A 25,778-nucleotide genomic window follows, 5' to 3' on the forward strand; every position below is an offset into this window, starting at 1 on the left:
CTGTCCTCCCTCGCCAGAGGTGAGTCAGAGAGAAGTTCACTCCGAGCAGTCGGTCCTGTTTGTTGATTATCAGCTCCTGTTCCTATCACAGCACCCTGATAGCATCTCCATCTGATCTGTTGCCAGAGACGCTAGCTGGCGAGCCAGCCCCGCCGTCACATAGCCGCTACGCTGCTAGCCGCCACCCCCTTCCTCCCCCGGATGTGGATCTGTATCAGGCCCAGATCTGCCATCACCCCACACTCTCATCTCCTCCTTATCTCCTTATTCCACCTTTCTCCCCCCCGACTCCCAACACTCCCCCCCAACCCACCAGTCACTCACCGTCCTCGTCTTCTTCCTCCTGTTATCCTCCGCTCTCAGAGCGTCTGCCAGAGCTCCTATGGCAGCGTGTCGTTCCCCCACGCTTGGTCTTCTCCGTGGAAACTGACAGATGAGGGAAGATCTGGAGAAAGACCAGGATCTGAGGAATTAGGCAAATACGGCCACGTGCATGGACGTATCCTCTCTCCCTCCGTCTGACCACGTCCAAGTGGTGAGGGCTAAACGGGGGAGGAGAGGAAGACAAAGACAGACGGGTGAGGAAGAGTGTGAAAAGGAAACGTGTTGAGTAAGCAGAGAAGTTGTGTGGACTGCAGCAGTACTGTCCTGTTCCCCATCAATCGCCCGTGAGGTGCACCGATCAGTCAGCTTTATTCCACCCAGCATGCAAACACACAATTACAGCTCACAGCGAAGAAGACACGATGTTAACCATGCAACACACAACGAGAGGGACATATGATACACAGATTTAGAGATTTGTTCTAAAATGCTCACACATTTAGACTAGAGCTGAGCAAAACAGGAAACACGTTTCTTCTCTGAACTTCTTATTCTAAACTTTATTTTATTATTGGCTTGTTTTATTATTTTTTTTCCTCCTCTTTTAATGTTTTATGTAAAGCACTTTGAATTGCCCTGCTGTTGAAAGGTGATATACAAATATAATTGCCTTGCCTTCTTCTTCTTCTTTTCTCTCAGACTGTTAATCATGAAACTCATATTACAATAGTCGTGGTCATGTTTAGACAAAAGTCTAAAACACAACTCCGCCCACAACGGTTCATCTTTCCCAGAATGAGGGAATAAATTACTTCCATAAAATGCTTCTTTATAAAAGAAAAATAGATATTATATAACTGTACACCTAATCTATACAGCATAAAGACAGGGAGCACAGGATATTATTGTCAGAAATAAGGTCCAAATTCTCCAGTCGCCCCTTCAAAAAGTGAGCTCTATGGAAAACCTATAAAACTTTTTTTTGTGTGAGTGATATCTGATCTTATCTGCAAGTCGTTTTTGTTGCTTAGTTACAGTAGTCGTGTCTTTCGGTATGACAAACAAAAGTCACTCATATTTTTAAAAAGAAAATGCTGTGTCATTGATAAAATGCTCAACAAATCTAATTAATTTAGCCAATTTGCTTTGGAAGCTAGTTGACAATTTATCATTCTTTGTCGTTTCATTTAATTGTTTTGCTGTTCATATTCATTTCCACTTGCTATCAGTTATATTTGGTTGTGTTTGTTCTTCCTGGCTTTGTATTGAATAAGGAATGGCAATTATTCAAGGATCATTTATTGTCATTCTGCAACACACACAATGAAGTGCTGTTGTCACACGGCAAAGCGACAGTTGTTTTTGAATAAGAAATTGCATCATGTAAACGACAGAAACACCAGTAAATTCTCTGGTCAGATAATATGGTCCACCATCTTTAATAAAACAGTGAGTCCACCTCCTCTCCTCCCACAGAGTCCTGCCTTCTGTCCTGCCATCATGGATATCTACAGGTTTCTATAAAGATGTGTCTCCCTTCCCTGGATTAGCCTCGTATTCTTTCATTCATCTTATTTTTCTTTGACTGGTCATAATCCAGGAGTAGACCATCACGCCTCTCCTCCCTCCCTTCCTGAGTCGGTCCACTGCTGTTTGCTGTGATCGTCCGCTGCATTTAATAAATAATCCCCACATTCCCTCTCCATTATCAATGGGCTCATCCCTGTCATAGGCCTACATATATATAATTAAGGCAGAAAGACTACATTAAAACAAAATATTAAGCAAAGGTCAGTGTGTGGTGATGAATAACCAAGTGGTGGTTAATGATGGAACATCCTTGTTTCTTTTAAATCACCCCTACTTTCAATAAAAGTAACATTTTTCTTCATTTATGCACCCATTTGCACATGTGTTCCAAACCGGAACGGACCCTGCACTATCGTGAACGAATCAAACCAAAAAACAAAAAAATGGTGTGTTCCTCAGCAGCTTGATTCTCAGATGATGTCTCCTTACTTCCTTCAGTTACTCTTTGCCAGCGGAAGAAGAAACATCTCTAGATGATGAACTGGCGCTGATGCAACGTCTGCGTTCTGATTTCCGAACTCATGAGCCGCTTTCCTTGTCTATCGTGACACTTTCTGCACTTTTCTTGCAAAGCCGCTGTGCTATCATTGTTCCTCATATCTCCACCGTATGTCCTCAAATGTAAAAGCCCTGGCCTGTAAACATCCTCCCTAACTTCTCTACTATGTGTTTATCTTTCGCTGTTGTAGGCAGAGGCTTCCTGCCAAAAACGTGTACTACTACCGCTGTCCCGACCACCGCCGCAACTACGTCATGTCCTTCGCCTTCTGTTTCGACCGAGAGGACGACGTGTACCAGTTCGCTTACTGCTACCCCTACACCTACTCCAGACTGCAGCACTACCTGGCCAGCCTGGAGCGCAGAAACCTGCCCTACCTGCAGAGGGAGCAACTGGGACTCAGTGTGGTGAGTCGGGAAGTGCTGTGGGGAGGGAGGGGGGTTGTGTGTGTGTGTGTGTGTGTGGCTGGAGCAAAGAAGTCGAATGGCGGTGAGGATAACGGGTGGTAAGGTTGTAAGTTCTAGTGTGTGTGTGTGTGTGTGTGTGTGTGTGTGTGTGTGTGTGTGTGTGTGTGTGTGTGTGTGTGTGTGTGTGTGTGTGTGTGTGTGTGTGTCTGCGCGCATGTGTTCAGGATAAGGAGACCCAGATTGGTAACTTAGGTGTGCCTGCCGGTCATAACTTCAGCCTCTCGTGTTATTATTAGGATTGTTGCACTCAGAGATGACGGACTGTAAGCCTCTGGGTGTGTGTGTGTGTGTGTGTTCGTGTGTGTGTGTGTGTGTGTGTGTGTGTGTGTGTGTGTGTGTGTGTGTGTGTGTGTGTGTGTGTGTGTGTGTGTGTGTGTGTGTGTGTAAATGGCTCTGTGTGTAATCAGCAGAGCTCTCACCTCGGCAGTCGGAGCTAGTGTATCATACACGCTGCCTCCAGCCTTGTCTGCTCTTATCAAATAATTGTAGGAGAAAAACTCATTAGAAATGCTTGAGAGATTACGACTTTTTCTTCTGTCCGCCAACATTTGTCAGAGAAAAGCTCGCTGCGAGGGGGGGGGGGGGGGGGGGGGGCGGCATGAAAGTACAGGTATTTGTAAAGAGCAGCTGACCATAGAACACAGATCATTTAGAAAGCATGGCATGAAATGGATGATGGGGTGGTTTACAATTATTTAAAAAATACCTCTATAGATAAAAGATCTAGTGACCTACTTTTAATAACAAATTAAGCATTTACGGTACTTTTGTCATATTTCAAAACTTCAATTCCCTCAACTTCAGTCAAATGCAATATTGAAATAACAATGAGAAGATTCTAAGTTATTTGCACAACAATTTTGCACTAATATTTTTGCACATCCTGCACAAAAAGGCACAACTTCTTGTCTTTTAACCGTCAAATTGTTTATAATGCATTATTGTATTTTGCTATAGTGTCTTTTTCACGTGTATTGTAATTTTTCTATTGATGTTTTTGACTGCAGTACTACTTCTTTCAATTGCCCAAAACATAAACTCATCCCATTATTTAAATGGGCAAACATGGCTGTTGTCTTGTGAACCTTTGTGCCAAATACAGAGCATTTGGATTATGAATAATATATTTAATACCTAAATACCTACTGTAATTGTGTGTATATAGATTCACTGTATAGTTATTCCCAATACTCCAACAGCACCTTGCCATACCATGACACAGTGAGGATTATAAAGAGTCAGTGTTCCAACCACAAACACACAGCTGCTGTGTGATATTCATTATCCTCTCTGTGCTACCAGTCTGTTTCCCCACTTCTGTTGTAAATGTTTATAGCTGTATAATCTGCTGTCACTATACTGCCAGATTAATAAAAACCAGCATGGAAATCATCACAGCACAGTAAAAGTATAGAATGTCTAACCCAGAGTAGTAGAAGGGACATTCACATTGAAGTGTAGCAGGATGATCAGAGCGGATGCTGTTTTTTAGGTGTGCTGTTGTGACCATTGTTGACTACTTCCATAGCAACTAACCTGACAAGTCGGCAACTCACTGACACTTTGCGGTGATGACTAAAAGGAGCAATGGGGGTAGCAATATGCAACATAGAGAGCCAGATTAAATGAGTTAAATGTCTTATGTTCTGTACCCGGTGTAGCATGACAGCATGGAGGTATTCACAGGATAGCTACATAACTAGCGGATGCCATGACTGTGGGTTTTTGTAGTGTTGGTCTCCTGTTTTAGTTTGTAGTCTTTCTGTCTTGTGTTGTCACGTGATTTGCTTCCTGTCTTGGTTTCCTCCCCCACGACCACCGAGCTCCTCCCCCACGACCACCGAGCTCCTCCCCCTCGACTCCGTTTCCTTTGAAATCCCTTAGATCACGCCACCTTTGAAACGCGGGTCCGATGTTGACTCTGGTTTTATCACGGGCACCATCGCCATCTTTCTTTTTTTCCTTCTTTTCCACCGGTGTTTTCTTTTCCTTGGTTGTTTTGGACCTCCTCGTTTGGGTTTTTAACGAGGAATTGGAAGCTTGTTGCTACTTCCCTCCGCCTCCCCCCTGTGATAGTGGGACGACCCGAGGGGGGAGGGGCTCTGTGTGTGCACGAACACAGCCCTGCGTGCTGATTGGACAGGATGATCTGGGCGCTGTTGGATCTTTGCCAAACAAACAACAGGCTCTACGTGCACGTAGAGGCACACTTTTTATACTAAAACCGGATGATTTATGTTGTTCTATCGGAGCGTAGTGTCGGCTTCAGTGAATATGATCAAAAACATGTTGCCGACTGGGGCTTTAAACCTTTTTAACTGCATTTGGGTCCATACCTCCTTCACTTCATAGTACACATCGTGACAACGGACAGCTGGTTAGGAACCTAGCTTGCTGATTCCACCATGCTGTAATGCTACTGGCTAACTACATAAGCTACATCAGCTACGTTTGTTGCCTCTTTCCCCGGCGAGCTGTCACAACACTTAAGGACCTCGCTGACGGGTGTTGTCACAACAACCACAACCATTGTCTTTCATACTAGTCAAATGAAAGGTGCTCCTCCTGTTCTGTTCCTATGAGCTCACCGTTGCCTCTCCACGTCGACCACTGTGTTAAATACGGAGCCCTGCACACCTTCATGTGCAGCACACTGTTCCTGCTTTATTTTCCAGCCACATCGTTTCTCCGAGCGAGACAGAGGGGAACAGAGAGAGGACAGACTCGCTTGGTTTGCCTCACAGAGTCAGAATTAGTATTCATAGTCATAGAGAGGTTTTATGGCCGTATTTTTCTCTTTATGTTCTCCGGGCCTGGGTGGCAGACAGCCCAGCCCCACCCTCTCATATCTCTTTCTCTGTCTGCTCCCTCTCTTGCCGTTACCCCCCTTCTTCATCTCATGCACATATGTAACATCACACACACTCACACACACACACTCACCCACACACACAGGTCAGAGGGGAAGGGATGAGAAAGGATGAGGAAAGCTTTCTGGCTGCATCAAAGTTTAAAGACGGATCGCTGCCTTTCCCTCTGCAGCGACACCACGATAGCTTTAACCTTCTAATGGGGACCGTTATCTCAGAAGGATGGAAATAAGAACCATTTGTTCGGGCATTCTTCTTTCTTGCTGACTAATTTGTTTTCTGAAACATATTCCTTTGTACAAAATCTCTGCCATCCACCCTCAAATACTGTAAAAAAAAGAAAAAAAAGAAGAAGGTCAGCTCTTTTGAGTTTTTACCTCCAGCTCGCTTCATCATTATGAACAAGGAAGTGTTGACTAATTTACAAGGCAAGGTGTTTATTTATTTACCCCAACCAAGATTTGGAGCAGAGTGAAAATTACATTGAACCGGGTTGACTTCAGCTGAGCTGGATTGTAAGAAGTGCTTTTAATTGAGAGAGGCAGATGGAGGGACGGAGACGGGGAGAGAGATGTAACAGTTCTGGGATGAATGAAAAGGGCAAGCCGGGGGGATTTAAATATGATTTTCACATCGGCCTCTCAATTGTCAAATTCTTCACTTTAACTCGTTTTCCCGTCCAAATGAGACTTTACAACGAGAGTGGACTCCACCTGTGCCAGAAACTAACTTTCACACCGCTGTGTGGGTGGCACCTCGCCAACTAGTTCTCTTCTGATCATCACGACGCTTATGTTCCCCACATGACTTTTTGGGAGGTTACAATGAATATCCTCTTGATGATACACAGCTACTCGTCTGCCGAAGCTAAAAACCTGGGTGTGTTGTTTGATTCCAACCTTAATATTGAAATGCATATTACTGTAGCAAGGTCGTCCAATCTTGTTTTTGTCATCTAAGGACTACTGACAAAATCTGTTCATTTCTAAGCTTCGGAGACACCGAGTCTATCGTCCATGCTTTAATTTCCTCGTGTTTAGATTAGTGTTGGTCTTCTGACTGACATAAATCAAAAAAATAATTCACAAACACCGAGCTGTACAGACTGGAGCAGCTAGTTCACAAAAAGCAAGACAAGAGGACATATGACTCCACCTGTAATGTCTTTATTGTCTACCAGTTTATTACAGATTTTTAATCTTCACTCATTACTTTATGATCTGCACCCACACTATATCTCCGAATGACTTTGCCCTTATCAACCTGCACAGCCGGAGGCTCTCCAGCGAGGACAAGAACCAGCAAGGGGTGATATTTCAAAGAAAAAACATTAAAGTAATACATTTATGTGAAAACTTGGATAATAACGAGAAAAAACAATTCACAAAATTGTGAGATTATAAAGACAAATTAAATCAAATGCCAATTAGAAAGAAAACCCTCAGATATTCTCTGAGAATAAAATGGTACATTTACAAGAAAATACCTCACAAATCTGCAATCTTATTAAGTCATAAATGGTGGAGTGCAAGTGGTAATGAAAAATTCTGTGTGTGTGTGTGTGTGTGTGTGTGTGTGTGTGTGTGTGTGTGTGTGTGTGTGTGTGTGTGGTTGGGGGGGTGGGGCTTCACTCTCCCCATCCTTCCTTCCATCCCTCCATTCTCACGGTTTATCCGAGGCCGGGCTGCAGGAGCGGCGGCGGGCTAAGAGGGTATTTCAGATTCCCATCTCCCCAGCAACCGACATAAGGACATAATTCACTGTAATCTGTGGTTCAACACAAGCAGTTATGTTACGTGCCGACCCCTTAAGAGCATCCGTGTGTAACTATGGTGACGCAGTGTGTTCGGGGCAACCGCTTCCTGGCGGCTGGTTTTCAGTGTTAGCCGTGCTGAAACACACACGTTGCTCGTCTCTACTTTATCCTAACGTTTACAATATTGGTGTTTATTTATGTTCATAACAGAACATGAGAAAGCATCCTTCCCGTACTGTAATAAACGGTGACTTGCATTATCCTGATATGCCATTTACATGTACTTATAGTTAGATAATAGATAGTATTAAAAAGTACCTTATTTAATGTGGGTCATGTGTTGGGTTTGTGTCTATGTAATATGTATGTTTGTATGTTTACGTTGATTATAAGCTGGTGGTGCTTACCCACAATGCCTCAAACACACAGGTCCTTAAAACACATACAGACACACACACACACACACACACACACACACACACCCACTTGTTCATAGACTCACACACACACACCCACTTGTTCATAGACTCACACACTCACACCCACAAAGACAAATACCAGAAGAGCCTCTTATTCCCCAGAGGAGAGGGGTTTGGGTTCTTCTGTTCCTGCTCTGCAGGGTTCACGGCCCCCCCGTCTGTTCCTCCGGTCCCTGTCTGTCTGAACATTTCCTTTTTTACCACCCTGACAGTATCTGAGTAACCCTCCCTGTCTCTCTTCCTCCCCCTGGGGCGGCCGTGTCCACAAAGACACAGAGAAGCAGAACGCACATTTGACCCGCTACAACACCAACACGCCTCTTTGAAAAGATGCCTACATGCTTCCTTCTTTTAAGACTAGCTCCTCATTTCTGGGTGGTCCTCGTGCGTCCCCCCCCGGCCATCTAGAATTGAGAGCACCTTATTTGCCTATCTCGCCTGTTGACAAAGCGTTTATTCCTTGTTCTCACCGGCGTCGGGCCCAGGAGTTGCGGAGGCAGCAGTTTCTGGTTTTCCCGCTGGGGGAGGGCAGGTCTATGACACTATTAGTCACCTCTGACACAGCACAGCCTCCGCCTGTAGACCAGATGGAGAGAAAATGTAAATGGGAGACCTCGAGGTGGAAGTGTGGACGGGCCGCAGACCAGCCTTCAGGTTGTTTGAGACCGAGCCTCCATGCAAAGTTATCAGACCTGAATCCTTTGCCTGCTATCAAACTGTGACTCCGTTCACATCAAGTCCAACTGTTGATCTCAGATCAGCGATCTCACATCCACTCCTCTTTGTTCTCCTTTCAGAAACCTCACGAATCAAAGCGAGATGATGACAGATCACCTGTGCTGTTGAAGAGGGGGCAGCGGTCTCTGTCAGCTGCAGTGACTTAACATTACTTAGATTGTTGTGATTGAATTTTAGACCTAATCCTGTCTGCTATCAGTGCTCAGGTACCATGTCTGTGTGTCTGCTCAGTGGGAGTGGAGTCTCCAAGAACAGAGTTTTTCTTTTTCTTTTTTTTTTTTTTTAGAGCAAGAGGAGGAGAGTGGAGTGGGCACTGCAGCTATATCTGCCTGGCTGCCTCTCTCTCTCTCTCTCTCTCTCTCTCTCTCTCTCTCTCTCTCTCTCTCTCTCTCTCTCTCTCTCTCTCCTTATCTCTATGTTTGTACACTATGTGCCAAGATCCAATCAATAGCCACTCCAGCCGTGGAGAGAGGAGAAGGTCAGCAGCCACACTGGAGGAGGTAGGCAAACTGATGAAGGCACAGAAAACATAGGAAACGTACCACGTTCAATGCTCTCGTGGTATCCAGACTATTACCATTATTTCTGCCCCCCCGAAGACTCACAACACCTTAAAACGCCCCCTTTAAAATGTGTTTTTATGACATTAGGAGAAAGTACAACGGGACATGTTTGCTCTTCGTCAGGGACAAAACCAGGAGTGGGTTTGAAGTGTAGTTTTCATGAAGCACCTGGACAAGAAACGTGTGTGTGGGGGGGTATGGCACAATGAATAAGTCACATTTATTATGTCATCACTTTTGACTTTTGCTTTACAACACTGTTGAGTCATCATGTACCTTAAAGTCCCAGTCGGCAACATGTTTTTGATCATATTCACTGAAGCCGACACTACGCTCTGATAGAACAACATAAATCATCCGGTTTTAGAAAAAAAAGCGTGCCTCTACGTGCACGTAGAGCCTGTTGTTTGTTTTGCAAAGATCACAGCGCCCGGATCATCCTGTCCAATCAGCACGCAGGGCTGTGTTCATGCACACACAGAGCCCCTCCCCCCTCGGGTCGTTCCACTATCACAGGGGGGAGGCGGAGGGAAGTAGCAACAAGCTTCCAATTCCTCATTAAAAACCGAAACGAGGAGGTCCAAAACAACCAAGGAAAAGAAAACACCGGTGGAAAAGAAGGGAAAAAAGAAAGATGGCGACGGTGCCCGTGATAAAACCAGAGTCAACATCGGACCCGCGTTTCAAAGGTGGCGTGATCTAAGGGATTTCAAAGAGCCCTCCATCCGCCGGACTTGCCGACTGTGACTTTAAAGCTAGGGTTGGCAACGTTGGAGAAACCAGCAAGGGGAGCTACATTTTGAAAGTATCCAACAGAAAATCGTGTCCCAGTGTTGCTGGTTTCTGTACGGTTTTGTAAACATGGAACCAACTGTTGCCTAGCAACCCGTTTCAGTTGAAACACGCTAAAATGCAGGGTTTCTGAAAGCTGGTGAATACAGGTGTCTGTATTGGTGAATGAGAAAATGTTCACTTTTGTATGAAACTAAGAGAATGACATCATACATTGTGATCATGTCATGTAACAGCATGCGACGTGGCAAAGTGGCCGTTTTAATTACAGTCACTAATTGATGCTAACTTTTCCTGAAAGCGGATGAGAGCTGAGTTCTTGACACTGAAGCCGTTTTGTGAACGCTGTAATGAAGAGAGCCCTCCAACTGCCTTTAAAGGCCAACGCCTGAATAGCCAATCAGCACTTTAGCGTGTGGATGAGATGATATTACAAAGTGAAACCACACGAGAGGTGTCCACTTCCAGAACATCCACTTTGTATTTCAGCAGTGAAAGAGAAATCCAGACTGCCTTCTGTATGCTGGATGCATTTAATGGATTTAATCATACAGTTTATTGGGAAGCAAAAAAACAACATATTCTACCTACAAAACAGACAGATGGGGCGAAGCAGACCATAAGGCTGTAATGTTAGCTATATATTCCCACAAATATAGATAGTTTTGTGGCTTTGTTAGCATATATTCAGGACAGACATGAGCACTTGACCATTCAAGCAAGCTGGCACCGAAGTAAGTAAATCACTCTTCTCCAAGCGGGGAGGTAAACAGCTCAAGATAAAGGTTTATTTCCCCTTTAGTGGTGATGAATGCATTAGCTGTGGCCTAAACATCAAACGGGAGGGGGGAAATATTTTTGAAAAAGTAGAAAGACGAGGCAACTTAAGGAATCCACCTGTATCAGCGGATGGAAATGTATTTCCCGTTTGCCTTTTTGGTTCCTCTGTTTATTTTTTTGCATTCGTCATGAATTGTTCTCTGCTGGCCTCGGGAAGTTTTGTATCTCTTGGCAGCAGCTAACAGGTATCTGGGTGAAAGAGCTCGACTCTTTATCGTCTCATAATATGTTAATCACTGCCTGCAGCACGTCGGCGTCAGAAATCCCTCCGAGATCCAAAAGGTCATCATCGTATCATCGCAGGTTTCTCGGCAACAATTCTTGTTTTCATGCTGCTTTGTGTCTTGCTTCATTATTGAGTGACCCTCGTTCTATCAGCCCGACACGCTGGTATCTGTAGTCCGGCGCAGGAATGTGAGAAAAGGGTTGAGGCGTGACGGTCCTTTGGACCCAGACCGTTGGCTTTAGAAGCCCGGTCCAGAGGGGAAGATAAGCAGGTTTATGATCTATGCCCTTACGTTATAGTGCTGTATGGCCTCTTATCTCCATCCAATGGTTCCCCCAGGATACTGGATGCTTTATTACGCATCCCCGCCCCTGCACCTCTGCCGTCGCTCCGGCGATCAAGAATGCGGTAATGAGGGAGAGGTGGCGAGACTCGGGAGTGGGTGGGGGGGAGCGCGTTAGCATGGGTGTTAAAGGGAGGCGGCGCCGGTGGCGTGTTTGACTGTGTCGTCAAAATACGGGAGATAAATAGACTTAAAGTACCACAGGTGAAGCTCTCTAAATGTGATGGCGTGATGTTCACGCAGCGCTGACCCCCCTTGTTGATCCTTATTATAATGTTGGCACAAAAGCACACAGATTTCGGGTTACTCAGACAGAGATAATATTTATTTTGGAAATTGGAACTTATTCACACCTTAATGGGTAAAGCGCTCGGTCTCCTTTCTTTCCCCTTCTCTCTCTCTCTCACCTTCTTTCGGTGAATAGAAACTAAGGGGCCGTCCACACGTACCAAAATGAACTTTTTTCCTTGGCGTCGTTTCAAGAAAATCTGCATCCAGACGAATCCACTGAAAACGACTCAGCGCGCTGTAGTACATATTCCAGGCCCTTATGCGGCGCTGTTTCTGCTACAAAAACACAGAAGAAGAGATGGAGCTGACCACCCGATCAATAAACACCCATAAAATGACAATTTGTCCCGTATAAACAATAAGCATCAACAGCCGTCACCCTAAGGACCTTGACGAGGCGTTGTCACACGTTGGGATGGATTAATTAGACAAATAAATGCCTACATTCATGGGAAGCTAGCTAGCGGTTGTTTGTTAACATCATAATAAAGTAGCATATCTGCAACTATTTTCCCGGAATATTGCCCCCCTCTCTCGGCTACGAGAACGGAGGCCGCCGTTGTTGTTGTTGTTGTTACGAGATGTCGGGAAGAAGTCAGGGTCGAGGGGCGGGCCGATGACATCATCGTATTAGTTTTCGGCGTCTACACGAAAACGAACACAAAGCTGGTTTCAAAAAAGTGCGTTGTCAGGCAGCGAAAACGCCGCATCCGTAAGACTTCTGCGTTTACGCACAAAAAAAAGTTTCCGTGTGGACGGGGCCTAAGCCCTCGGCTGGTCTATGGTGGCCTACAGATGGTGGATGTCACCTCAAGCTGGTTCAGGAAAGAGTGAGAAAAATGTCACCTCAAACCTAAGCCTGTGCAGCAGTCGGCAACACACATCTCTCTCTTTCCGCCTCCCTTTGTCTCTCCGTGTCTCCCACCTCTCGGGCTTCTGAGGCAAATCTACTCCCATCCTCGCAGCCGCGTCCCAGCCGTCTATCTCACCTCCTCTGCCGATGGATATTTACTCTGCCGGCTTCCTCGATGACGCTCGGGATGGAGCACTCACTCCGTCTCATTTGGGTGTCAGGACTCGGGGACCCAAGGGGACACAAAGAGGGAACAAAACAGATAGCATTCAAGGCTTTTAATAAATCAGAATACACCTTTCTGACAGTGTAATTGCTTTCCGTTGCCCGGTAAGCGGGGGGAAGGCAAAGAGGGGGAGAAAAGAAGAGGAAGAAAAAGACAGGGAGAGGAGCGGGCTGTACAGTAGATCATTTGTTTTGGGGGAAAAAAGAATGAAAATTAATGAAAAGAGAGTTGCTCGCCCTCCAAAGGCAGCCAAGCTTGAAATTCACTTTGAGGGAAACTTAATTTGTTGTAAATGGGCAAAAAACATATTACTGCGCAGCGCGTAGAAAGGGGCCGCGGTGTGTGTCCGTCTGCTGCGTCTGTCTGTCGGTGTGTGTTTGTGGCAGACGAGGACGCCATGCTCTGAATAGCTCAGCTGAGAGGAGGGAAACACAGGAGCCTGTTAATAACTCCAGTAACAGCATTCTCTTTCTACATGACTGCTCTCCAGCACTCCCTTCTAGCACGTCGGAATACAACTCCAGGATGTGGTGGGGAACTTGTCAAAAGTTACTTATGAGGAATAAAGTTGGGGCCCGTTCACTTTAGGTGTGTGTGTGTGTGTGTGTGTGTGTGTGTGTGTGTGTGTGTGTGTGTGTGTGTGTGTGTGTGTGTGTGTGTGTGTGTGTGTGTGTGTGATACGCTACGCTTGTCACGTAGAAATAAAGGCAGGGAGACACATTTAAATGCGGGGGGGGGCATGTGAGGTGACGTGGAAGCCGCTGTTGAAACTGATAATCAAACAGCAGCAGGTGGCAGATGTGAGGTGATGAAGACATTTTATCTGTTCACAGTATTTAAGCGTGGGCAGAGACATGTTTCTATTCATATCCGAGAGCAAAACACACGTGTAAAATACGTTGTTATGAGTCTGTATTGCTTGACGATATTATTGCTACATGTGGATTTTACACAGCATTGATTGAAGTGTGAACACGCCCAACCAGGTAGATGTGAGAGGGAGGAGGGGGGGTTAAATCACCAACATAGTCATTCTCTATGGGAGAAAAAAGCAGAGACACTGACTGCCCTACACTGTTGTAAATGCCTCCTTTTTATCTGATTTTCTGCATTAATTACTAAAGAGCATTTGGAATTCTGTTTTACCTCAAGGCACATTTTCTGTGATACCTAAAGTTTAAGTTTAATAAAGATTTCAACTTCAAGTCACTCCTGAAGTTCGTGCATATATATATATATATATATATATATATATATATATATATATATATATATATATATATATATATATATGCTAAATAAATAAATAGAATCAATAGTTTTGGCTTCACCAATAATCGATATAAATGCTTTTAATCGTATGAATCCTGATTCTTAATTATGATTAATGTTTAAATACACACTATACACTCTCCCCCCTGCCAGCATGTAGTCTATTGAAAAATGTTAAAAAATAAGTGAGCATTACATTTCTGTATTCAGCATAAAATATTGTACAGGTCTAAGTTTTTATAGAATAAATATGTTAAATAAGTAATTCTGTTGGTTTATTTTTTCACCTTTCAGAAGAATACAGATAGTCTCACTCACATTATTGCATGTTTATTTCATCAATATAGAATTTTGGTTACAAGTTACTGAATCAAATCAAATTGTTACCAAAAAAATCGTCCTTGAATCGAATCGCTAAGTACTGTATCATTCATTAATCGAATCAAAGTGAAGCCAAAGATTCACACCCCTAATATATATATATATATATATATATATATATATATGGACATGTATTTCTGCAGGACTCTTGAATCCCAGGTGCAGAGGATTGATCCAATATGTTTAGTGATTAGCTGGGGCTGAAAGCCAAAGATGACTGACAGCTCACGCTTAAACAGTATAATTGCAGAGTGCCTGCTGCAGTTCCATCCTTGCCTACAATCATAAACCAATCCAACAGGAGCGTGTGACAGGAATTCTGTTTAGCAGATCAGAGTGACATCAGACCCTTGACCGGAGCCCGTACTCCAGTGTCCCCCTCCAGACGGTGACCGTGAAGGCTTTATGCTCCTTTATGCCAAGTGTTTATCAGAAGTCCTCAATCTCAATGTACAGCACTCACCATGTCCTCTATGGCGCCTCGAGGAGTGGAGATTTATACGCCGTCTAGTGCAGCGTACGGGCTACGTTGCACTTGAGCTTGAGATGCTTAATTACACTCCTGGCAGGACATGACTGGGAATGTCAATAAACTAAATATCTGAAGGTTGAATCAGATATATTCATGCGTTATTTCCAACCCCTCCCCTTTCATGCTGCTCTCTCCAGACCATTGGCCTCTCACCCATCCATAGGCGAGGGCCCTGACTCTTCGCCCTGACCCCGGGCTCGGCCCCTCTGACTCGGGCCAGCAGCTCGGCACGCCTGGGGGGCCTGGAGACACCCGATAACAAACAGCTCCAGCCAAGCCGCCGGCCTCCCCCACGCCTACGCCGGCATTTACCCGCCACAAACAAACACCTTGCTCTCATTCGAGACAGGTTTTATTCCTCCCTCTCTTCGCCGACCCACTCCCCAGTCTCACAAAAAAACATTTTCTTTTCCCTTTTATTCTGTCCTCTTTTTTTTTTTTAACCTGAAGTGAGAAGAAAAAAAAAATGAAGGAAGTGACGGGTCCCATTTTTCCTCCACTTTTCTATTCTCTCTCGCCTCTCGTTGTCTTGCTCACCCACTGCTGCCCTAGCCTTTATGTGTGTGTGTGTGTGTGTGTGTGTGTGTGTGTGTCGAGCGTCGGCCTGTGTGTGAGAGAGATGGATGCCAGAGTCCCTTTCTCTCTCCTAAGGCGCCATGTCTCTCCCCTCTCCTCTGCCGGGCTCGTCTGCACCTGCATATTGTGATATAGTGCCTCTGTTCAGCCAGTCGATTGCCTTTAACAGGACCGGGGCTCGCTGGCCAAATTGAAAGGGATTGCGGCCTGCTTTTCATCAGAGTCAAATCAGAGCAGGGTGCAGGGTCCAAAGGGCACAAGGGGGCATGGAGGAGATACGTGGTGGTCCCTATATCCCTCTTCCTTCTCCTCTCCATCTTTTTTTTATTTTTTATCATTGTTTGATGCCATCTGACGGCTGTGGAAACACTCTCCCAGAAAACGAGTATTCTCTTTTTCCATCAATCCATTTCTCCATTCCCATGCAGGAGTTCCTATTGATAGCGAGGGTGAAAGAAAATCAACAGCAGTCAATGGCTTCGTTCTCCATTTGTTTGCCTCTTACTTTTGAGATATGTCATAGACGTGTGCCTTCTCTTTTCAAGTTTTCTGCCTCTTCGGTTCTTTTGTGGGAGACAGGATTGGAAAGGAACCGTCTCAATAATGAAAATAAAAAGTCCTCCGTGTGTGCTTTAATGAGTTAGCAACACGTACATAGACTTCCAGTTTGTCAGGCAGGCACGCGGATATGAAGCTCGCGAAAGAATACCTGAGGAACTCATTCATATACTGGTATTGGTAATAAAAAAATAAAGCTCAAACGATAATCATGTCCCAAGAAATAAAAAACGATTTAATCTATTAATGCATTGTTCATTAGTTCCCCGTTGTATTTTCTGATGCCCAATCCCAATGTCCACACTCCCAAACTCTCCCACTGTCAAATCGTCAAGTGCTCGCGGGGTTTCCCCTCACAGACATTTTGAGCCCTTCATGCACACTTTCCATAAGCCTGCAATTCTGCAGACTTTGCCTGAGGGAATTATCCACAACTGGTAGCTCTGTGACATTAAACACGAGGTTTCCAGGGGAAAGCCCGGAGGCGTTAAAAAGAGGCGAACAAAGAGGATGGCACATGGGTATTCAGCCCGGCATATTAAAGGTACACAGAGACGCTTCATTAACTTCATATATGCAAGCATATGCTATATTACACAGCTGGTTTAATTCATCTGTCATTTCCTTTTCATTTTGCTGAATGATGCTTTTTGGACAAAAACGGGGAAAATTGGCGATTTTTCATCTTGTGAGGCCATAAAGGGGAAGACCTTGAAATCAGGCTGTAAAAATATAAAATGCAGTAACATATTTGGTTAGCATCGAGCTAACATGTTGCTTCATATACTATTCTAAGCCTTTGAAGCATCCCACACTCAACCATTAACCAGGTGATGTCGGTGTGGTGGCATTGAGATTAGTTTCCTGCATTTCCATTTCTTTTTTCTAAATTCATATCTTATTACTTTTCCAGTTTAATTTCATTCATACAATCTCATTGTGGTTGTTATATGTATTTCCTCTGTAGCTGTATCCTGTTAGAACCTGCCGCCATTATGGCCCAATCTCAATTCCATCTCATCAAATCAGTTCCGTCTAATGTGATCTAATTAAAACGGTGTCGAAGTTTCCCCGTATCATTCTGCCTCAGAAGTTAGCAGCCAAAGAGATCACACTTTTTCACTCAAATCATTTTGGAGTTTACTTCGGCCCAATTGTCCATCATGCAGGATAGAAAACGAGTGTTCAGCCCACTGCTTAGGATAACAAATGGACGATATCCAGACAGATTAGCGGCGGCGGTTACACGGGCCGGCGGCTGCATGCTAAGTTCCAAGGCAAAGACTTGACTCCGGTGACGGATGGCTTCAAATAGCTGCTGGATGTGTGCATGAGTGAGCGAGATGAGACTTCTTACCTCCTTCCTCCATCCTCATCCATTCCTTGGTTGCTATGGAAACGGGCGGGTAGATTTTGAGGTCCCTGTCACCTGTTGTTCCCTTGAAGTTGTTAAACTTTAGCGTCCACGTGACGGCCTGGCAGAGACGCGTGACTGCATGGAAACACACACACACACACACGATGTGACAAGAGGAAAAACCTGCCGTCTGACCTCAATGTTCACTGATTTTTCCTCTATTGACTTTAGGAATGGCGGAGGGAAAGTAAGGAGCAGGGGTGAGAGAGGACAACAGCGAGGCCACTTGAAAAGGCAGTAACCTTTTCCTGCTTGCTTCGCGTCTGATGGAGACTCCCCGTCGGACGCCATTGTGGAGCTGTCAAACCGGCTCCCTATGAATTCAGAGAGACGCTCAAGAGGTTCATAACGCCTTGTCTAAGGCTCCTCCAGTGTCCATCTTCATTCATGGATCAATAGTTGTCTTTATTTTGGATTCCTTCTCTCCCCGCCCTCTTCCTCGCTCTCTCTCTCCTTCCCCTCATTCGTCTTTGACAGGGCAGCACTAAATGTCTGCTTTAACTAGCTGCTCACAGCCCTCCTCAGAACACATTTACATACACATCAATCACGCTGTCAAAGGTAAAGGCATGACGCCGTGTAAAAACCAGAATTGGATTATGGCCTTGTCTCATCCCTGACACTGACTGCTCGGCTGGCTGGCTGACTAGACTGTTGATGCACAAGTTAAGCAGCCTGAATTGTTATTGGCTGATGTGTTTCTCATACTACGTAGTGTGTACTGCATGCATGTTTCAGTGTAGGATATATACAAAAAATCAACCAAAGTGCTGAAACTGAATGCGAGAACGAGTATGCGAGTTTCTGCCACTTTGGATTCATTAAAAAAAAAAAAAAAAATGATACAGTGACTCACTTCCCCCTATAGAGATACAAGTTGGTACGAGCCAATCAGTAGATATCCCATAATCCTCATCTTTGAATGTTTTAACCTAGTAGACATGCAGCAAGGAGGCTGTTTGGATGGTGAAGGATCATGAGCATGTTCTGGATCTGGTACCACCAACATATGACCATTTAAATGATTATATATATATATATATATATATATATATATATATATATATATATATATATACTGGTTTCTGATCTGCCACAGCTCCGGTTAACGATCAGTTGGTTTAGTCATGAAAATGGTATTAATGATAGAAAAAAGGACAAATTAACCCGCAGCATTTGGTCCGCTGAATATTTTCTTTAAAAAAATGTAAAGGTCCTCTGAAGTCAAGTTCAAACAGCAGAGCCCGGGGTTAAGGGTGAGGAAAGTAAGGGAAGGGGGTGATGCAGGAAACCCTCTGTAGACGGCGTTTGGAGACAGCCAGCGCGTATCACCAGGCGCATCATCGCGTTTGATCCTCTCAGCGGCCAAACACGGAGTTCACACCACCCAAGGGTGGCGTCTCCGTGGCTTCTGTTAGCAAACACGGCGTGTTGAGAAAGAGGAACGTTCACCTCCCGAGGCACCGCCGCGCGCCTGTATTCCCTCCCTGGAAACGCCGGTAATTAACAAATACTACGGCGTACTGTAAACGCTATTTGCAACCTGCAACCGATGTGTGGGCAGCGTGAAACACATCACAGGAACTCCGCTCTGTTAATTAGAGCGTATTTATGGCAATTAAAGCTTGTGCTTGTGCCTGGGAGAGTCTAACTGAAAGAATTCTTAATGTCTGACCCTGAGATATGTATCGCTTAACACGCGCTGCTCTGAATACCAACACTGCTGGAGCTGCTTCAGGTGGGCCGAGGCGCTGCTTGTTTTCACTCTTGAGGGTCTGTAGCGGGTCAACTTAACCCGGCGTCATAGAAAGGTGGTGCTTTTACACCGTTGTGACAGTTAAAGGCGACGAGCTGCCCTATGTTTTCACTCCGTCCGCCGCATTATGCTGCCGTCGCACGGCGGGGAGTTTGACCACGGATATTTCACCATCTAATTACCAGGTGAAATTGGCTGTTTAATTTTACAGCCTCGATGGAGGAGCTCTCTCGGAATGATGGCCGTTCAGTTAGCCCCCTAACACCACCCCAGGCTGTGTGTGTGTGTGTGTGTGTGTGTGTGTGTGTGTGTGTGTGTTTGCAAAGTGCACTGCAAAAGAATTATAAATCAAGCAAGGTGATGATAACTTTGGCGTTGACACTGTGATCCATCGTCTTGCCTCTGCACTGACTGTTTTCATTTTAGCCAGCAGCCGGCTGCGACTGAGAGGCTTTCTACCAAAATATAATTGTTTAGGAGTAATGAGCTGGAACAAAAGGACAGAGAAAATGGGAAAAGCAAGAGAGAGAGAGTGTGTGTGTGTGTGTGTGTGTGCTTGGAGAGTGACTATTAGATGGGGAGGGGGAAAAAATGTATGCACCACAGTAAACATGACTGGCAAAACAAGCTGCAATTTGGAAGCATGCATGTAATCATGGCGTCCCTCCTTTCAGTACCTTCATGTGTTCATCGTTGCAGTGCTAGTTTTAACCACACCCAGCTGTGGCTGCACTACAATGCAACAGGATTTTGTCATTTTACAAATTGGCAGCTCGCGCGCCATGATGTTTTCCCCAGCCAGGAGTATCTAGTGTTTCCTGCTCGTGTGTGTGGGTGTGCTTCCTGTTACCGCTGTATGTCAGCAAGAGATATACTCATATTTTGTAATTGGCATGCACCCTGTTTTATGTTTGGTGAGTACCACTCGGCATCAGAAATCGTATGCAACCATCTCCAATGTAAACCCTCCTGATACTCGACTAGTATGAAGTCTGTGAGAGTCTGCTCAGGCTTCGGGCGGCTGGTAGCGAGGAGATTGGGTGAAACAAACACAGGACTTTTACCCAGGAGGCCCGTGTTTGTGTCTCCTGCAAACCAAGAAGGTAGTTTCGGTTGGCTCGTTTTTGACCTGCATCACTAGAAAGAAAAGTTCAGCCACATTTTCTCCTAAACAAAGTGGTTTTGTTGCCTAAACCTAACTTCCTGTGAAGACAGACGTTTATTTTGAAAGGACACAATGCATGTAACAAGCGTATATTTGACGAGTTGGAAAGTAGCGGTGGTATTTGACGAGTTGGGAGGGATGATATGTTGGTTTTGACCAGCAGAAGGTCTCCCTTAGATACCCAGACAAGGAGAAAAGCACCAATGAGCTTGGAGGGAAATCCTCTTCCTGACTGGGAAGGCAGAAGACACGTGTGCACGTCGATACGATATGCTTTTTTTTTATTTTATCTATATTATTCTGTCTCAGAGGTTTTTTTTCTTGTAAATTAGATGTCTCCTACATGACTTTGAGGGCCAGCAAGGGCAAGGCAGAGTTACCAGGTTGAGCAGATAACATTGATTTTGATCAAGACTTAGGAAAAACAAATGCATAGAGAGAGGGAGAGAGAGAGAGAGAGAGAGAGAGAGAGAGAGGGAGAGAGAGAGAGAGGGAGAGAGAGAGCATGAGAGAGAGAGGTTGTCTGCAAGACATCAAACTTCTCTTCCTCAGATCAAAATTACAACCTGAGATGGGAATGAGAATTTTAATTAGAACTCGGGGCTATCTCATCTCAGAGTGTGTGTGGAGCTAAAAGACTAATTCCCTCCACACATTCCCACATCCCCCACCCCTTCCTTCACAGGCCACTTTGTCCGTTATTTAATAGGCTCTTTGTTATCTATCTACTTGGGTTTGCCAGGTACTTAGAGCCCCTCCATTGGAATATTAGGTATTCTGATGAGGCAGGCAGCTGCGTGCTCCACGCAGATGGTGCCTGCTGTAATCAGCAGCTCTCGTATCTCCCCCCAAACTTATCCTTTTTTATGATTACAAAACACAGAGCTGCAAATTGTTATGAACAAGACAGATATATTTACCGGCAGCATAAAATACAGTGGAGCCCGACAATTCAATCCCTTTCAGGTTGATTCGTATTGCTGAGTGCACTCTCTTAGATGAGGACGTTTGGTAATGGGGACCATGAACGGCATTCAAATGTGCCCTCTGAAAATGGGAGTATTATGTGATAGAACTGGTAGAAATGGAGGCCTTGTGGAAACGCTGTGCCCTGCGTTCAATCACTTTGCCGGGGGGGGTCAAGGACAGAGTGGTAAACTTGGCGGGGTTGATGAAATCAATCGGTTGATAATCAAACGTCAAACACAGCGTTTGTGCTGTCACATACGCGAGATGTGGAAAAAAAAACCATCTGCTTTTGTGTCTCGACTATATCCAGATATAATTTACACCTCCGTAATCAGGATGCATGTACGGCTTCACGCTTTCAAATTAAAATTGTGTGAACACCAGTTGGTTTTATTACAAATGACTGAACTTTCAGGATGAAAGCAGGAAACACGAGGCACTTTTTTGTTGTTTGCATTCATAGCTGGGATCCAGAGCCGTGTGTTGATTGAAGCCGTTAATAAAACACCTTTTTATGGATGTATTCTCCCCTTCCCCAAACCCCCCCCCCCCACCTTAATGTGTGAGTGTGTAAGTATTTCCAACCTGACGGAGAATAGGGCAGCAAGCGGTGTCAGATGTAGGCTGGGACCTTATCAATGAAGCGGCTCAGCCTGTAATTAGCGCTATAATCACCTCCCTAATTCAACCACTGCTCAGCGTCTCACCCAGCTCTCCTCCTCTCCCTCCTCTCCCCTCCTCCTCTCACACTTTGTTTCCAAACAGCCCTCCTCTCTCATACCGCCTCCATCTCCTCCTTAATCTGATTTCTTGTTGTCATTTCTCTCTCTATCCCACCCCGTCATCCTTCCCAACCCGACACCTCTGTCCTTCACCCGCGTGGATCTTCAGCCAAATGAGTGAATTCTTCTCATTAGTAGTGCATCGGGCCAACGTGCCCGGAGGGAGACAGAGCGATCTTAGTGCTGAACAGCTCAGCAGAGCTCTGAGGGGTCAATGAGCCAGTTAAGGGAGTGATGTTTAATACCAGACTGGGGGGATGGGGGGGTTTATCGTTTCCTTCACTGCACACATAAAGGGGAGTGTGTTCCAAGCGGTTAATACCAATTCATGTTCGGGGCACTTTTTGCAAACAAAGTTACACAATTCTTAACAGGGTAAGTAAAAGCAAAGTCATTCAAACCAAAAGAGAACTTCTCCTTGGCTGCGTGTTCCCAACAGTCCTTGGAGAGTATCTTTATTCAAAAAAAGATCCATTATAACTCTTCTCTCTAAGAAGGTGTTATAAGTGCTTTTTTAGTGTTTAAATAGTAGAGACAGAGTGAAGGCTGTGGTTTACTCACTGTTTTCCAAAATGTAATGATGCAACATTTTTATTCGGTTATTCTTACATGATACCACCACTACTACTACTATACTACCAACACCAAATGCAGTTGGAACCCAAGGGCCTGGGCTGCACCAGATTTCTGCCTAAAAGCCTATTAAGGCAGTGTTTTCTCGCCACTGTCGCTGTAACGCTTGCCCCTGGGTGATGTTGGGACTTTGAACTTGTATTGACTCTGGAAATCTTGAGCGTATTCTAGTCCTGCTCAATGTGTTAAGTGTCCTGAGATGACTTCTGTTGTGATATGACATTTAGTTGAATTAAATTGATGTATTGTACTTGCCGTCTTCACACTGCAACCTCTTTGGTGCACGTTACAGCCTAGTGGATGTTTAATATGTTAATTCAGCTCAAAGAGGAACACTGCCCTCTATGCCTATTTGTAATTTTGTACATAAATAGTATAAATATTTGTGGTGCTGCAGCATTTTACTACTCTTGGAATAAACCAGATTGAATTTGTCAATTTTGAAGCCGACCCAACTTTTCAATTAACTGTATATTGTTGCTATTTTTTAAATTGTGCCACACTGATTTGTTTTCTAATCCAACATAGTTGTTTGATTGCTTGATTGCATTACAAATTGCAAGTATTGATGACAACAACATTTTTTTTAAAAAATAAAACCACGACAAATCATCTGTCCTATCGCAGCAGCGCTGATGGAACTATTTCTTACAAACTGTGTTAAAAGCTTTGAGCACCCAGTATGTAATGCATAGTATCATATGTACATTTTTCCTAGCATTATGGTAATGCTATAAGACATATGCTGCTCTGTGTGTGTGATGCATGTACGGATGCTTCAGGATGCGTTTGTTTGTGTTGGATAGAAACCAGGGGGAAGTACAGCTGTCTATCTGTGTTGGGGTATGACTGCCAAAAGAGGCCTGGGGAGATGCATTGTGCACCAACACAGACCATAACACAGCCACCACGGGGGCCACTTGGCACCGAGCCTTTCTTGCGCTGCTCTGTAATGTGATTTGTCCTGACTATTGATACCCCAAAACGCCCCGGCTCTCTCCCCCCTCAGCCCTCTCGTTAGCCCCCCACCCAACCCCACTTCACCCCCACTCCCAATTTCCACACAAACCCAATTAGCATCTCGTCAATAATGCTCAGCATTTCATTTTGCTGCTTTAATTAACAAATTCAATTTGCTCGAAACTGCTGTGAAAACAAATTAAAAGCACAGCAAATTAAAAGCCCTCAGTTCCAGCGGATATAGCTAAGGTGATTACAGATGCGTCAAACGACTGTTTTCTTGTTTGTTTTATCTCGGGAGAGGAAAAGAGACTCCTGAGAGGAGGGGAGACCTTGGATGAGGTGCTGGGGCAGTATAAGATCTGGAACCAGGCCTGGCAAGGAGGAGGAGGAGGAGGAGGCAGGAGACAAACACATACAGTAGATGCATATTTCAATCTGCATTGTTCAAAATCAACACTAACGAAAGCTTACACCTTATTTTTTTAACATTACGTCGTGGCCAACTGACATGACTCCATGGTCCAGGTGCACCAGGTGCATGAGATCACAAAGGCTCCAGACTTCCTTTTCCTCTTTCTCCTCGGAAGAGCGATGCGGACTCCATCCTGGTCCCAAAAAAAGGTGGACCAGCTGGGCTCCGTCAGTGCAGTGCCATGTCATCAATTATGCCATTTCCATAAACACACTCTTATCGTGCAGCCAAGGAGTAGAGAGTGTCGAGTCTATTGGCCAAAAAGCCTCCACGTCTGCTCTTTGCAGATGACTGGTAACTCAGCATGTCCTGCTGGCTTCATCAAGTGTGATTTCCAGTGTTTACTTGGGAAGCTGGCTGGGAAGCAGCTGGAATTGTGGCCAGAATCTTGAAGTCTGAGCCCGCGGTACTCTAGAAGGCAGATGATCAGGACGCCGCTTGGAAGCCCCTCCTTGAGTTGTGAAGCAGGCGAAGCGCTCAGTGGGAAGTAGAGTAGAAACAGCAGAACGTGGTGGATCTTTCTGTATAAGAGAAGACAGGGTGTGATGTAATATGAAGAGCATTTCTCTCCATTGAAGGTGCCATTTCCTTTAATTTGACAAAACTGACATTTACATACAAACCAAAATGGTAAACTGCACACACACTGCATGTATTATATATAGAACAGTAGTACTCAGATCTCCACTGAAGTACAAGTGATCATACTACACTGTAGAAATACAGTTGCAGGTAAAAGTACAAGATTATTAGCATCAAAATATTCTAACGAACCAAAAGTAAATGTACTCATTATGCAGCCCATTATATATATATATATATATAATACCATGGTATTATAATCATTGATGCAGCGATGTAGTCAACACTTGCTTAATGTTGCAGCTGGTAAAGGTGGAGCTCATTTAATTTCCATATATATTACGGCCGTGTAATCTGTAATAGCATATCATAATGTATGATTGAGACGTGGACTGTGAATATAAATAAGGTGCTGCATGAGAAGCATCAAGTTAGGGCTTGTTTATCAAAAATGTTAATGCCCAGACCCCCCACTGAAACCACAGACCCCCCCCCCCCCCCCCCCCCAACATAACAAATCCCAAAATTGCTTGATTGCACTCATGATAAACGAACTTTCACTGAGTGTTACACGGCCCACCATCATCAGATTATTTAAAAAAAAGAATAATAAGGGATCTTCCATATTTACAGAGCAGTTTTAACTTACAAAGAAGGAGAAAACAGCAACAACAGTGTCTTATATAGTATGATGTCCACACTCCATGAAACATAACAAATAATATTCTGTAAGTATTTCAAAATGTTAGTTATTATGTTATTCCATTATTGGTCCGTGCATTCGTCATTCAAGTGAAGCCAACGCAGAAGTGTGTTAAACCTGCATCTTTCTTACGGCCACCAGGGGGCGACTCCTCTCCTCA

General features: G+C 44.6%; 1 protein-coding gene across 1 annotated transcript in view; it reads left to right on the plus strand.

The window, feature by feature from the left end:
• The window catches only part of agbl4 (AGBL carboxypeptidase 4), a gene marked incomplete at its 5' end in the record, with an annotated part of 248,090 nt that overhangs the window by 131,800 nt on the left and 90,512 nt on the right, over positions 1–25,778 (plus strand). The window contains one exon of the mRNA XM_084011088.1: positions 2,604–2,820. Coding sequence (XP_083867214.1) covers positions 2,604–2,820 — 217 coding nt within the window. The remainder of the gene's footprint in view (positions 1–2,603; positions 2,821–25,778) is intronic.

The sequence above is a fragment of the Eutrigla gurnardus genome (genome assembly GCF_963514095.1).
Source record: "Eutrigla gurnardus genome assembly, chromosome: 6".
In the NCBI taxonomy this organism is placed as follows: domain Eukaryota; kingdom Metazoa; phylum Chordata; class Actinopteri; order Perciformes; family Triglidae; genus Eutrigla; species Eutrigla gurnardus.